Source organism: Dunckerocampus dactyliophorus, chromosome 20 (assembly GCF_027744805.1).
Source record: "Dunckerocampus dactyliophorus isolate RoL2022-P2 chromosome 20, RoL_Ddac_1.1, whole genome shotgun sequence".
In the NCBI taxonomy this organism is placed as follows: domain Eukaryota; kingdom Metazoa; phylum Chordata; class Actinopteri; order Syngnathiformes; family Syngnathidae; genus Dunckerocampus; species Dunckerocampus dactyliophorus.
This window is the reverse complement of record NC_072838.1, coordinates 11514635-11530160: the sequence shown is the minus strand read 5'-3', so window position 1 is coordinate 11530160 and position 15526 is coordinate 11514635. Positions and strand designations below refer to the sequence as shown.

Below are 15526 nucleotides of genomic sequence, written 5' to 3'. Positions count from 1 at the left end.
GGGTAATTTGCGTTACTTTGCAGCCATCTTCTTCTGACGGTCTTAAAACCTTGTGTTGATTGCGGGGCCATCATCCACATTATTGTCTCTTAAAGTCACAGTGGATGGAGCGAGCGGAGTGATAAGAGGGAATCCCGGGGGAAATCTCACCGCAAAGCCTCGCAATGCATGCAAACATACTGATCGGACACCGGTCCAACATCCTGCCTTTATAAAAGTAATAATGCGCAGTCAGTGTTTATTTAACAATGTCTTCATTATTGTCATCATTTTTAAGCGAGCGAGTGTGACAGGAAGTGCATTACGAGCAAGTGGTGGAATCTGAAGCTATGCCCTAATTTAGAAATGTAAAAATGGATCAAGTGTAGGTGTTAGAATACGCATGTAGGAGGGGGATTTATGAACAAGTGAAGCTGATTTTGGTTCAAGCTGAACAATTATCCCTTTATTTGAAACTCAAGTCGATACTTCATTAGGTACATCTAAATTATTATTGCTAATGTTACTTTACTATTTTTGTTGTTTGTTGGAGTGGTGGTTCGCACGTTTGCTTCACAGGAGACTTGAATCTGTGTTTGCATGTTCTCCCGGTGCATTCGTGGGTTTTCTCCGGGTATGACGGCTTCCTCCCACGTCCAAAAAATATGCATGCCAGGCTAATTGGAGACTTTTAAGTTGTCCATGGGCATGAATGCGAGTGTGAATGTTAGTTTGTCCATTTGTGACCTGTGATTGGCTGGTGACCCGTCGAGGGTGTACCTCGCCGTTCGCCTGAAGTCAGCCGGGATAGACGTTACACGCGGTATAGAAAATGGATGGATGGTTCCTGTTAGATTGTGCAATTACGGTATAGGCTGTCATGTTTGGATAATCACCAGTGTGTTGCAAAAAGAAAAAAGGTTAATATTATATATTACAAAAAGTACAAATACATTTAAATAGTAAATAAAATATTTGGTATACATACACAAAATTACACAAAAAAAGGTTGACTTTTGCGTCTCACAGCAGCTTTGGTGTGTTCAAGCAAGTGCACAATCTCAGCGCTTGATGAAGAAACATCAGTGCAGCGTAACAGCGCTACATACAGTACAGTATGTGCTGCACATCTTAACTGTACTATCACATATTTATGCATTCTTACCAACTTGAATGAGGTGTGTTTTGATCAAAAATCCACTACTTAGCAAAAATCATTACATATGATGATGTCAAGCATAAAGCACAACGATAATAATCTTTGTCATTTTTGATACAGGTCTCATTAGATTGAGCTCACTGTGCGGCGTGTTTAGCGCTAAGCTGCAGCCACTGAAGGGACGATGAGGCAAACGCATGCATGTCTCACACGGAGTCTGAGACTGACCTTGCCAGACATACGGCGGTGTGAAGACAGGGAGCGCAGTCTTATGGAAAAGATAAGTGACGGGCGAGGGTGAACGGTCCAGTTGAGGGCCAAACTTCCTGTCGTCTTACCAGGCATCATCCTGCGCGTGAGGAAGTGACACTGACATCTGACATGTCGGGAACGCCAAAAAGCTTAGTCAGCGTTGGCTGTTTTTAGGAGTGCACAAAAAGAGAAGCCACACTTTTTTTGGGGAGAGGAAAAATGCCTGAGGTCTTCATAAAACAATGAAAAAAATACTAGTCGATGCCAACCCTTCAATAACTCGCTGCCATGACCCCCACCTACTAGGTCAAGTGGACAAAGAGGACAAAGGGGAGTACCCAGTCTACAACGTGGGGGCAGAGAATAGTAAACAAGCACAATTCATTGAAAGCAGACAATGCCGTGCTTTATGTACTGTCTGTATCATCATGGATGGAGAGGGAGGGGGTTACGAGTACCACGACGACAGTGTTACATGGCATGGTCACCACCACAGTATTACCACTGCATGCTAATAACATTTTTTACTGCCAAAATCAGGTACTTTTAGGTACTATGTCCAGACTTTTGCGGCTAGAAATGGCAAAAATCTCGTCCACGTGCTAGCTGGATCATTGACATAGATATAGACGCCGCATCGAGCGCTGAGCCGTACGTCAACGTCGCCGCCATATTGGATGTGTTGTAAATGAATACAAGTAAACAGCGCAGCATGTACTATTTCTGAAACTTTTTCAGCTAGAATTGACATAAATAAACACACACGCTAACATTATTGTACCCTGTTGCAGAGCATGTGGATGCTGCAGTGTTATATTCCACAGTTTCCACTTTGCTTTGCAGCCGTGGATTTTCTTGCTGACCCCAGTCTACTCTTATGGAATAAAATTAGTCTCCTTGACTCAGGGAAGTAAATACTGTTCCACTGTCGAACTTTGCAGCTAGAAATGACAAAAATAACACATTAAGATTAGCGCTGGACACTCGGGTACAGTACTCCATAGTCTCTACTTTGCTGTAGCTGTCCATGTTTTTCCTGCTCTTACAAAGTAAAATATAGTGGCGGGCGGTGCATATCCTACCTGGGCCTTCAGTTATTATGTCTACTATATTGGGTAATACAAGCGTAAAGGCGACTATAGGGGTGTTATTTCATGTCGAGAGGGCTCTAATAATGTTGAAAAACGTACTTGGAAGGTCGTAAACAGGCTTTCTATGCTCTAACTACGAAAATATTCCATTTATAAATAAGGAATCCTACTTCACGGAAATTCACTATCACAGTCGGGTCTGGAACCAATGAACTTGGGACTTCAGCGACCCAATTCAGCGACATTGACATGGCAACGCATACTGTTAAAGCTGATATCTGATTGGACAAAAAAAAACATCTAACCGACACATACATGTACTGGAGGCTGTGCAGCCAAGAGAGACGCTACAAAATGAAAATAATAAGGAGTGGGGAATAAATTAGTACAATTTCAAAGAACAAATACTAGAATTTAAGTTGCAAATGTACGTCAGTGCTTCTGATAGTGTTTAAGCCAGCAGAGAAGGCTTTGCTGGCCCTGACCTGACGGCACACCATTGATAAAAGCATCCTCCTTTGTACAGAAAAGTAACGTCTCTGATTCTGCTTCATTGTTGTTGTTTGTTAGCGTGTCTCATTGTGTTGCGTTCAAAGCAGCGTGGTTTTCCTGCACTGAAAGTGGTAAAGCAAGCACCCTAACTCAAACCAAGTGGCACAACATTTCAGGTTTCGGACTACAGTTTGTTTTGATAATAATAATAATAATATAATAATAATAATCACGCACACAACATGACAGTCCAAAAAAGATACGTAGATACATCGTGCAGCAGAGCCTCAGCTACTGAACACACCGTCCCACTGAGATAGGTATAAAAATTGGCATTCCACTGATGATCTCATGCAGAGAGGACCAGACGAGTAAAATAAAAGTGTGGTGATAAATAGTGGGGTCATGACACAGTATGAGGTGGAAACTGACCAGGATGAAAACAAGGCATGGCTCGACTTTCATTGATCATTAAAATTGCATCCCCGTGGGATGATCAGGTGGCAGAGAAACAAGCAAACAAAAACACACTGTCATGAATAATTCAGTGGCTATGTACACATACTGTATATCCAACCGAGGTCTGAGAGATGTTGGACTTGACAAAGATAATAAATAAAAACTCATGTACACAGCTCCCATTTTCACATTGGTGACCAACTTCTCATGCGTAAAGACACACGACTTCTACACGTCTTGATCATTTGGAAGGAGTCAAGCTGTTAGTGAAAGATTTGGATTCAGCCGCTTTGAAAAGAAGCTTAGCTAAAATACTGTTTAATGCCAACTCGCGTTTTTCTGGTCCCGTAAGCAAACTGTTGTAAGCAGACTGTTGTTGATGATGTCACACTTGATCACATACGTAGAATGTGGGTAGCCTCGATAAAACAGGAATTTACTAATAGAACAAAATCACGCTTCTGTTATCTGTAGTGCTATTTTTTTACCGCTACGCTCAATCAGTGTAATGCGATGGAAAAATGTAGAATTTACGGATAGAACTTCAGTCATTTGAAGTCATTTCAATCCAGGGTGTCTCTTTATGTAAATTAAAATACGTCACGTCCGGTGAAGGATCAACCAGGATACCACTGTTTGATCAGGCTATATCTCAGATGCTGCCTCCCCAGTAACATCTGTTGACCCCCAAGTATTACCTTTTCATGTAAACTCTCCCCATAGACGAACTGGCACCAAGAATGACTCGTTCCTTTTACAGTGTGATTCATTTGCATGCACCGGCACCTAGGAGTGGTTTGCATGCAATGAAGCATAAGAGCTGCAGTCCGGAAGCCACTCTTGGGCAGACATCTCCAGACCGCCATGCACTCTGTATGTTGTCTGAGGTTACAAAAAGGTTAAAAAATGTTCCACAACGTTAACAAATATGTACAAAAAGCATATCTTGTGACACTTATATATATAAATAAGAATAATGTCCACATGGATTTGGCGTTTTCTTTGTCACCACAGCCGGGTAACAGTGATGGCAAAGAGGGAAAATGTCTCCGTCCTGGCTGCTCAGCAGAATGTTGCTAAGTTGACGCATCAGCCCACGTCGATAATCAAAGAAGAGGAACGGAATATACGTCCCAATGTTAGTTGTCTTACTGTGAAGAGACCTGCCTCCCAGGCAGGAGCAATCACCAAAGCTATGGTTGGGGTTAACTTCCTTTCTTCTTTAAGAAGCGCAGCACGTACCTCTCCATCTCATTTCATCAGAGTGACTCATTTTATTGTATTTGGGTTTTTGTTATAATTTCACACTTGGATGAGAGTTAAGACTGTTAGAAAGCACGATGCAAGTTGACTTATGCTGCATGCTACGCATCCACCCAGCAAAGGGTGAGTAATTCTAGTGTATTATACTTTTATTTTGTTCCATTATGTAGCCGTAAACTTCCTTTTACACTTGTATTAGAATTAGGAATGATAAAAATGTGGTGATGTGAGTCGACTTGCCTTCCCCACTCCTCCTTACAGGGTATGCATCCATTAGGATCAAAGGATGAGTCATTTTATTGTATTTTCACTTTATTTTGTGATATTATACAGCGGTGAACGTCTTTTTGCACTTGTATGACGGTTTAAAAACACTCCGGAACTAACGGATTCACTAATGATACGGTTTACAAAGGGAAATGTTCATGCAAAATCTGCCGAACATTTGCGGTTCCACTGTATAGCACGGTGCCAAACGATGCCACTAAAGTAGAGTAATCCTCACAATCAGAGCACGGTCAGAGAGCAAAGTTCTTGGCTGGAGGCCCACCTCATTTCAGTTTGGGACAAGCCTGCATTAAGAGAGGTGCTCCAGATACAGCAGCTATAACAGCAATGTATGTAAATGTAGGAATTAGGCAACATGCTATGTAGATGTGGATAACACGGCGTGTTCAGAGAGCACGCAGTCAACTAAGCCCCCAAATCAGCATCGGACATAACTTTTCAATCCAAACCGCAAGCGTAAAATGGCATAGGCAGGGTGTTAGTTTCCATTTTCTCAGATTCGAAGCATCAGCAACTAGAGAATGGCTTTTTCTTCCTTCCTGCTCCACTAAAGTACTCGCTGAGGCCGTGAAACTGCGGCGGTGCAGAAAACATGGAAAGCTTGTTGTCGTGAATGAAGGTTTGGAGTTGTGTTTGATCTAAGTATGCACAGTAATACAACGCAGTACAGTGGAACCTCTGTTTTCGTACACTATCTTGTCACAGTGCGCCTAACAAACTAGTCCGAGTAATCAAGAGCCCGAACAAAGCATCCACACGCTGGTGACTCAGTCTCTGTGAAGAATATGGATAGTGGTTGTTTTAAAGTTGGGGTACAATGGACATATTCCGGCTAGGGAATCCTGTAATCATCTTTATTATGCGTGTGTGTGTGTGTGTGTGTGTGTGTGCTTTCTTTGTTGAAAGAACTCACACAGAACAATGAACAGCTCGTATCTGTCTCCTTCCGTCCTCCTAATAAGCACAGTGCAGCATACGCTAATGAGGCTTTCAAGAGCGCTGCATATTTCTGAGTGCTAGAGGACCTCTTATGCTTTTCCTCGTTTCTGACCTATAAATGTTGTTACAATGTTGTATTCTCGTGTTAAACGATGCCAACGCGTCAGATAATGAGGTTTGCGCATTCGGACGTGAGCCCTGAAAGCAGTTTTGGTTGGCTCTGCACGCTGTGTTTTACGGAGTTTTTTTAGTCACCGAGTTCCACTGACGTCAATGCAACTGGCGTGCCCAGCACCCCCCCGTTCTGCTTCTTTCTGTTCACGGTGTTAGCTCGTCGAGCAATGGCTCCCAGGAAGTGTTTGCTCGGGTGTGCCTAAAGAGGCAAGCATCAGGCACAAGTGGTTGGAGTTGCTGATTCTTGGCCAGCAAGACCAAAATACACTCATCTGTCAACGACACTTCACACGGGACTGTTTTGTGAACATGGGCTAATACAAAACTGTTGCCAAAGTCCGACGCCTTTCCAACGTTACTCGGTCGTGTTGAAGAGTCAGAAGAGCAAGCTGAAAGTAACAACTTATCAGTGTCCTGACTGTGTTTATTTTGTGTAAGTAATCGGACAAAAGGGGTTCGGCAGCTGTCCGAAAGTGCTCGGGAGCGCTTGGAAATGGGACCAATCACAGTGGAGTGGGCTCGACGGGAGGTGTACCTGGAGGAGGGCTGGGGGTGGAGTCAATTACACAGACCGTTTGGGTCGGAGGCAGGAAACCCAAGGAAATACTGCAGGAAGAGGTGCAGAGTCTGGAAGATCTGGAAAGCTTTCTGTGAGGTTTATCGTGTGTAGCTGCTCAAAAGGAGTCCAGAAGTCAATACCAAGGCCCGAAAATTTGTATAATAGGTCCCCTTTCATGTTAATCTCACTGGTTTGCGCTACGTTCATTTGACCTTGTCGCAGGTCTTTTGCTCCATTCCGGGTTTCTTTGGAGATGCTGCAACTTGGAAGATGTGCTACTGCGGTATGCAAGTGCCGCGTCACGGTGTTCAACTTGCTGTTTAGCCTGAAATGCTCCCACACTTTCCACATTTTCTGTCTGCTTTTAAATGTTGCATTCCTTCTCCTTCGTCACCTTGACGTTTTCTTTCGCCTTCTCCGATCTTCCTGCTCCTTCAACTAAACATCCGCTTCCTTCTTCTTCCTCTGCGTGAGTGACGTACGCGCATCGGCGACGTAAGCAATCCCTCGAGGCAGAAAAACAACTTGATTTTTTTTTTTTTGTAATCGAGGAACTAGAATTAGGGAATTTAGGGGGCCTCCCTCTGGTGGACGGAGGCAGCTGAATGAATCATTGCAGCGCCCCGGCAGACATGGCCAATGAAATGATTTGCTGGGAAGAAACGTTAAATAGTTGTTGTAATGCATATATAATATATCATACATATTTTGACATCAAATTCCCCCTGTGGACCGTACCATGCACTTGACATCCAAATGTCAAAAATGAGACGCATTTATTTCCTCAAAAGAAGAATGACCTGCATGTGGTTTTATGACAAACCACACCAGTTAAATAATGCAGTCCAGACATTTTGCCACAGGGAAGAGGACTGACACACATCTATCATATTGATGAGACTACTCAGCAGTCCCCAAATGGAGCAGCAGCACAATCTAATAGACAAACCCGTCTTTTTTTATTCACTAATTCACAGAGTGGAGGAGCTTTTAATGGAACGGTGTGTTTACCTGAAGCTCCACTCGCCACATGGGTTTCATTCTTTTTTTTTTTTTTTTTTTTTTTTAGCAAAATATCACCAGAGATAACAATGCCCTCCCTGCAATAAATGGATTTCAAGTAGAGAGGGAGGAGGTGGGAAACAGGCGTGCTGAGGTAGAGGGCCTCCTCTGTCAAACTCCCGCAGTGTGAGTCGATAACAGAGAGGAAGTCAAAGCAAAGAAAGAATTGAGGCCTCAAGTGTGAGATGCAAGTTTGATCAAACATGTTTGACACCCTGACTACCAGACGGGAGCAAGTGGACGGAGATAAGTGTGATACGTCCTGATGAAACATCCTATTCTCAGCCGTAAAAGCAACGCAGCGTGGAAAAGGGGGGGAATGAAAAGCGTGACTTGAGTGGCGGCACATCAATCTGAAGGCATGAGCAAGGCGACCTAGAGACACTAATGCCAAGGATAAAAACCAGTTGCTTGAATGAACATGTGATAGGATTCTTTTCTGTAGGTCAGTGCCTTCGGGAAGGCGTGCTGTCTTTTTCCTCACATAGCCCACTAAAGTCACTTCTCACTGGGTCAGTATCTTACGGCACGATGAAAGGATGTGGAAGGACTCATGGACTAAAAATACGTGCGTACCGGTATACTGTAGATACAGACGCTGGGCACTTCATTAGATACATCTGCACAACCTAAGGTGATCCGAAACATGATTTGATATCAACATTTGATGTGTTTAATATTCTGCTTGTAATTTGCAGTGGGGTGGACTTACACTTCCTTATACTGTTTTTAATATGTCACCCTTCTATTGGAGGTACGTACATAAGGTAACCAAAATAACCTCAACCACAGCAATAAAAATAGTATTAAATGGAACATCATTGTAAATATTAATATAGGTCTATATGGCACTTGTTTATTCATGTATTGTTTTTTCGCTCTACCAGTATGTGTTGCACATACGTTTTACAAATAAAGTTTGACTTCAAATAGTATTTTTCAAATATTATTCCAATTTATTCAGGTTTTTAAATATTGATTTTTTTTAATTGTTTCATTTTATTTGTATTCAACTTTAACTTGAGTTAATATTTTTTTTAACATTAACATCAATACTTTTTTGGTAATTTGAAATATATATATAAATTTAAATATGAATTTTCTTTGTATTTTATTTTCATTTTTGTATTTCTGTACATGTGTACATGTTTTGACAAAAAAGCAAACTTGAACTGTATTAATATATTTTTATTTATATATATTTCAGATTATTATTATTACTACTAATAATAATGGCAATATTAATATCAACATCTATCAATATTAACAATATAATAATAATAATAAGATTTTTGTCTGATTTTTTAAACACGTCAATATTTCTTTACATTTTTGGTATCTGTTTTTATTTTCTGCTGTTGTGTTATGGCTTTTGCAGCAGATCTCATTAGATTACGCAGGTGTACCTAATGTTGTGGCTGCCACTAATGCATTTCTAAGCCCTATTAACTTTCATTTAAGAATATAAAAAGAGTACTGTCCAGTGTTTATTCTCAAACAGCAGCGAGCACGTTGTTGACAAACTGTTGCCAAAAAGCTTGTTTTGCGTCATCTCTTCCCAGCAGCTGCACTGACTGATTTCTAAATCAATTAAGGCTGCAAAGCTTGGATGTTAAAATGATTTATCCGCTTTAGGGAGAAGCACTAAGAAATATTACAAGAAGTGTTAAGATTAAAAGATGGTGGGGCTTTTTTTTTTTTTGCCTCTCTGCAGTCTCCTCCCTCTGGGGGTCAAGCTGGACTCGTACAGGGCTGCAAAAATGGCTTTGTCTCCTTCACTATATGGACGAACAAAAGACAGAACCCTGTTTGTGCCTTGTGTGCTGAGGGGAGGGGCGTTGTTTAATGGAGATGAGGGAGGGAGGGGTGCATGTCTGATTGTGAGGCTGCGTGTGCTGCTCTTAAATATCCTATATGATGAATGAGCGTCAGTCCCTTTCATAGAAAAGACAGGCCATTAAATAGGAGACAGCGCCAATAGGCGTGCCTATCTTTGACCTCAGTGTCTTTTTATGTCCCAATTTGTCTGTGCACTAAAAACACATGGTTTACTACCACAAAAAATGTGGCTTCACTTCATGAGGTACTACATCAACTAGTGTGGAAAATGAAATGATGTTACTAAAAAATTATATTACGACTAAGCTGCACATTTAAAAAAAACGACTTGAATGTAGTGCATGTGGCATCCTAAACCATGTAATCGTGAATAACGGCAGAGTAGAAGCACAACACTCAATACTTGTAGTGTGTAAATTGTACAGAAACCTCTCCTCCTAAGTGCCACTAGATCATGATCCATGTGCAAATGTTTTAGTTGAAGGGAATTGCAAGCACGTCTGAAACCCTTAGGTTCTACAATGTGTTTGCAGATAAATATTGTAATAAAGTAATGGCACTGGCACAGCCTACTTTAGTGCACATAGGAAATCAATATAGGAAGCAGTATATGGACATTGGTATCAATACAGTCAATTCCTAACCCGCGGTCACCACACCCGCCCTAAAAAAACAAATAAAAAACACCATTCCGCAGTAAAAACAAAAGTGAGCTTCCTGAAATATGCTGTTTACTACCACAACCGTTAAGCTTGTTGATTCTAAAGGCTTGAGGATTATGAGTGGAAAATATTTCCCGTAATCTTCCAAATCCATTTTCGCAATTCCCAACCTACACTCGCCTCATTGTGTCCGATGTGTGTGCGGCACCGGCGAAATAAGCACAGGACTCCACAACTGCTCAGACGCACAATGTATGTACTGTAGACGGTTGGAATAAGTAGCGAAAGACATGTCCAGATATGGCTGACTTGAAAGAGATTAGCAACGATGCTTTGACGATACGAACACTTTCACGTGTGGCAAGTGTGTCGGTGAACAACCAGCACGGCTAACACATGCGCAGATGTTGCGCTCGCGAACACGTCTATTTCCCAGGGGGTCGGAGGGTTTAACCCTCAAGCTTTGCATCATGAAACACCCACAAGCCAGAGCAGCTTGTACATACAGTAGATGATCATGTGCTGTTTTATCTAGCATCATGGAGAAATCCCTCCATCGAGGTCTAACAAGGACCTGGTTCATAAAGCACGTAGTAATAATAAGAAAGCTTTGCTTTGACGACACAACTTTCTCTGTTCTCTAATCTACTTGTGAAAAAACCTAAAAAGGCTTGAGGTGTTTGATCAGCACCAAACTTACTGTAATAGGAGCAGTGCTGAAGCAGATTTTCCTCTTTGCAGGGATGTCGTCTTTGTTTTCCTCCGGCAGACCAGGAATCTGTGTCATATCGGAGCCTGGGTCGTAGACAATATCTTCATCATCTCCATATAGGTCGTCCTCGGGGTCAGTGCAACTTTCCCCCCAACCCTGGTAACACGCGTCGCCGTCGGCGTTAAAAATCACCCGCTCATTCCCGGCGTAGTCCTCATCGGGTTCCTCCACTTCTTCTTTGGGTGATTCCGTAGACTTGTCGTCTCTGGTAAGATCCTCTTGGCCAGCTGGAGAAGTTGGGGTGGCCTCAGGGGTTGCATCCTTAAAATGTTTGTTGCTAATCACATCATCATTTGCAGTAGTTGAGCCGTCAATATCCTCCTCGATATATTGTCTTGTTGCTGAGGTGTTCTCCTCCTCATCACACGAGCCATTAACCTGGCTTCCATTGGTGGTGGCACCAGAAAGTTGCCTCCTACCAGCTTTGTCTTCCTTGTCTCGTAGGACTGGCTTTCGCTCTGCAGTCTCCACCCCAGGACTCGGACTCAGGAGGTCCTCGGCAGACAACGACGTGGGGAATTTACCCCCTATCCTGTTGCGGTAAGTTCCACGTATTGGCGATTGTCGTGCGTCGTCCTCACTCAGATCCCCTCCTTGGCGATGGAACCCGTCCGGTGAGTACAAGGCCCGTCTGCTGACTCCTCTGAAGGGCATACCCTGGTTCTGTTGGTCGGCATTTTCAAAAACAGCACTAAGTTGGCTAACAGTCGGCGACGAAGCCTCCGTTCTGGAGCACAGTGAGTCCAGCGAGTCCGTACTGCCTCTGTTGGACCTCGCACCTCGCCAATCATCAAGGTGCTCATGGGAACCTCTTTTGTCACGTGCGTAGGGATAGACTGGTGATTGGGACTGGTCACGTGACTGCTGCTCAAACAACTTCCTGGTTTCAGAGAACTTTGCTCCGGCACCCCCTACCCGTTCAGCTGATGAGGAATGCTGGAGTTTTATCACAGATCCATCAGCCTTGTTAATGAAGTTAGTGGGCTTCACCAGCTTCTGGGGTGAGGACTCATCCTGACCCCTTGTCTTGCCGGTGGCACTCTCAGAGCCCATCTGCATGAACATGTCTTTAATGCGGCTGACATGCGTGCCATACTGACGGCCCCTCGGTTGTTTCACTCGTTCAAGGTCCTTCGGCTTGCCGTTTCCATCGATTTGAGGCTGGTCGAAAGCCTTCTTGAGAGCCTGAAACTCAGCCCGGTAGGCATTGCGGTGAGGGGAGGCACTCCGGAGGCTGGTCCTCTCCGCCGTGGCCTCCGTCTTCAGCATGATGATGTCTTGGAATTCAGTGGGGGTGTCAGCATCGCCGTGGCCTCATTAGAACGCAGGAGTGAGCGGCCTTGTTTGACCTACTGCAGTGCTGCCAAAGCTGGTCCAATCGATTTTAGGTCCTTTTTGAATTCTTTCAGGACTGCTCAGACCTGCAGAGACAGGAACATTTTGTAAGGATACGTAATCTATGCAAGACATGCATGTAATATCACCAAGGGGACACAATAAACTTGGAAGTTACTCTGAAGAACTATTTACTATTTTCTCTTGATAAGCAACAGACATTCCAAAGTAGACAACTAATGTTTATTGCATGAAGCTCTTAGTTATACACGCATGTTTGAATGGTACAACATGTGCATTATGCTATCTATTCATCATAGACATAATCAGGCTCTTCTTACTTGTAGTAGTCATCTCAGCAACCCTAAAACTACCAGTGGTGACAGCAGCAATTAGACTGCTTTTTTTTTTTGTTATCTTCTATTTGATTGACTGCAAAATAATTATCGAATGTTTTTAAGATAGCAGCTGATAACTGACGACTACAAGTCTCAGAATGCACTGCAGTTTAAACAGGTGAGTGCACCTCGCTAGCATTTGCTTTATTTTTGTGTAACGGGCATTTTGTGTAAAAATTGTTCCGCGCCGTTTTGAACAAACGTAACAAAAATCCAGGTTTTAATATTATTTGTGGAACTCTAAACTCATGGCTAAGTTTAAAGGTAGCTATTAACCTGCTCTTGTTCGGTGATTGGCTGCTTTATACTCATTAGCACTCATGTAGCCCAATTTAAAGTGGTAATTTTACATCACAGAATTTATACTTGAAACGCTTGTTTCCTTGTATAAGCGCCAAAAAAGCAAGATGGTTTTCAAGAGCTTGGCAGTTTATCCCTGGGCCCTGTTGTGGGGACTCAACCAGTAAGTATGGTGGTCTTTAAGGGCCAAAACAACAGTGCCCCACAGTATGAGTCAAACCTTTGCAGTCAAGTTCAGATACTAGATTCACCCCATCACATCACTGGTTACTCAATACCGTTTGCATAATCGTTGCATTAATACTGCATAAGATTAATTCATTAATTCCACCCACACACCAAATGAACTGAAAGTGTTAACATTTTCTGTACAACCAGGATGGAAGGCAACAGTAGTTCAAAATTCCATACCTACAACCATTAATGTTTAATCCTGCTTGCGAATACATTCCAAGGGGAGGAGGCACACACACAATACATGCTGTGATCTGTGACGTGCAGCAGCATAGACTGAAATCTAATGTCCTGTTTTAATATTCATTGTTTACCATGCTGGGTTGTACGCCGTCGAATGTTGTGTGCAAAAACGCGTGCTGTTTAAATGCAAATAAGAGTCCTGACTTGCATGGGGAATAGGACAACTGCATGGAGGAAAGTTGAGGGTTTTAATAATAATCGTGGATGAGACAAACAGGCGGTGCAATGCACATCAGCCACACTGCACACAACATGACAGCTACGGTTCCCTTTATGAGTCTGTTTACATATCTGGATGACTGCAAGGAGATAACCACAACACTGAACGCATAAAAATAAGTTTAAAGCTAAACCACAAACCCACGGAGCAACAAAAACAAAAGAGTCCCACTCACAGTCATGGCTTCGGCTCCGGTTGACGCGTGATGCACATGAAGTGAAAGCACCTAGATGTGCACAAAGCAACACTCCAACGCTCTCGCTGCAGAACCTTTCCAAACGAACATTTCGAGCCCACGTTTTTTAAAGAGTCTCAGTTGACTACGGAGCCGTTTGAACACACTTGGAAGCGGCTACAGCGCCATTGCAGGCGGTGTGTGATGCTGCCGCTCTCACGGTGGGGGTACCGGCGCAGCTTGGACGCGCATCGTCGCCGTAGCTTCTCCGGCTGCAGCGTCCACAGGGCGGCAGCGTCCCAAATACTTCCGCGGTATCTCAAAGTAGGCACCTGTATCCGCAATATAACTTGTTTTTCTTTTAGTATTGCGCCTGGTGTTTGCAGGTGTTACAACCTGGAGAGCTGGAATGGTTTGGTCCGATAAGCTGCTGGCTGCCTGCGCGGTGGGCTGCAGTCTGGCACAAATAGCAGCACGCAGCTTCTGCAACTTCACACGCTGCCTGCTGCACATCAGTGGGCTGTGGGTGGGGTAAACGGGGTCAAGGACCACTCGCGAAATTTAGACTTGGCAAGGTGGGTGAATTATGTGCAATTTGCTTAACGTGAATCAATAAGTGTATAGTACATTGTTGCTGCAGATTTTGTTATCGATCCGATACCGAGTAAATACTGTGCACAGGGCCATGCAGCACTGCTGATACTAATACTGATGATTGCATGATTTGGTGATATTGCAATTTAACAATACATTCACCATTCACCGCGCAGTATTTGGTACTTAAGCAACCTCCTAATACCACCACTATAACAGTGCAGTTGTACAAACCATCAATAAATAATACACAAAACGACAATATTACAATGTGGGACATTACAGAGTTGTAACCCTCCGTCGCTAAACTCCAAACCTCTACACTACAACATCATCTGGAGCAGTTCAGGATCAATATTTATATTATAACATGATGAAAACATACAAAATGAAATAAAGCGGCCAACATCAGCTATTTTAGGATGTTCATTTTCACTTCTATGGTGATGGCTCGCCTTTTCTTTGCCGCACTGCCGCTTTTGGACATAATGAAGTCCAAAAAGCGAGCGAATACGCGATGATATTCTTGCTCAGTGTGCCTGCGCAGGTACACGCTGTATTCCTCCGCCCGGGACGAGGCACACACGGAATTCTCATGCTGCACGTGGCGCGTCTACTTCCACCACTTCTCAAAATTACCTTTTTAATTTATGGGAGCATGAGCATGTTCGTAACACGGAACGTCGCAAACCGAGAACCACCTGTATTCCCTGACGCGAGTGTTTCTTCGTAAACAATATAATATATAAAAATCATAACAATATCAACCATGGGAGCAACACAACAATAAAATGTAGAATTGATCCGATACTGATAATCCGTGATACCTCCCCGAAACTCAAGTTTGATAAAAACGATGCTGCTTTGTCTTTAGTTTGCATGGTAATGGGTTTTTAGAAGATTCCAAGACAACTTTTGCTACGTATTTGATCATTTAAATCATGTTATTAACTGTATTATGTTACTGTTTTCTGCTGCATCTGCAATGCTTACAGCTACCTACAGTGTGTTTTGTCTTGGTGTACGGTATTATATAC

At 43.0% G+C, this 15526-nt stretch overlaps 1 protein-coding gene across 7 annotated transcripts in view; it reads right to left on the bottom strand.

The window, feature by feature from the left end:
* The window catches only part of ppp1r9a (protein phosphatase 1, regulatory subunit 9A), a 45806-nt gene extending 31413 nt beyond the window's left edge, over window positions 1-14393 (bottom strand). For 2 of the 7 annotated variants that reach the window (XM_054762980.1, XM_054762984.1), the window contains exons 1-2: window positions 13896-14383; window positions 10919-12411 (exon numbers count right to left, since the gene is read on the bottom strand). In XM_054762980.1, the coding sequence (XP_054618955.1) occupies window positions 10919-12259 (1341 nt within the window). In that variant the 5' untranslated portion in view covers window positions 12260-12411; window positions 13896-14383. Of the gene's footprint in view, window positions 1-10918; window positions 12412-13895 lie in introns of all 7 variants that reach the window. The other 5 variants (XM_054762977.1, XM_054762981.1, XM_054762978.1 and 2 more) reach the window with 4 other exon arrangements.
* Window positions 14394-15526: the final 1133 nt, after the last annotated feature.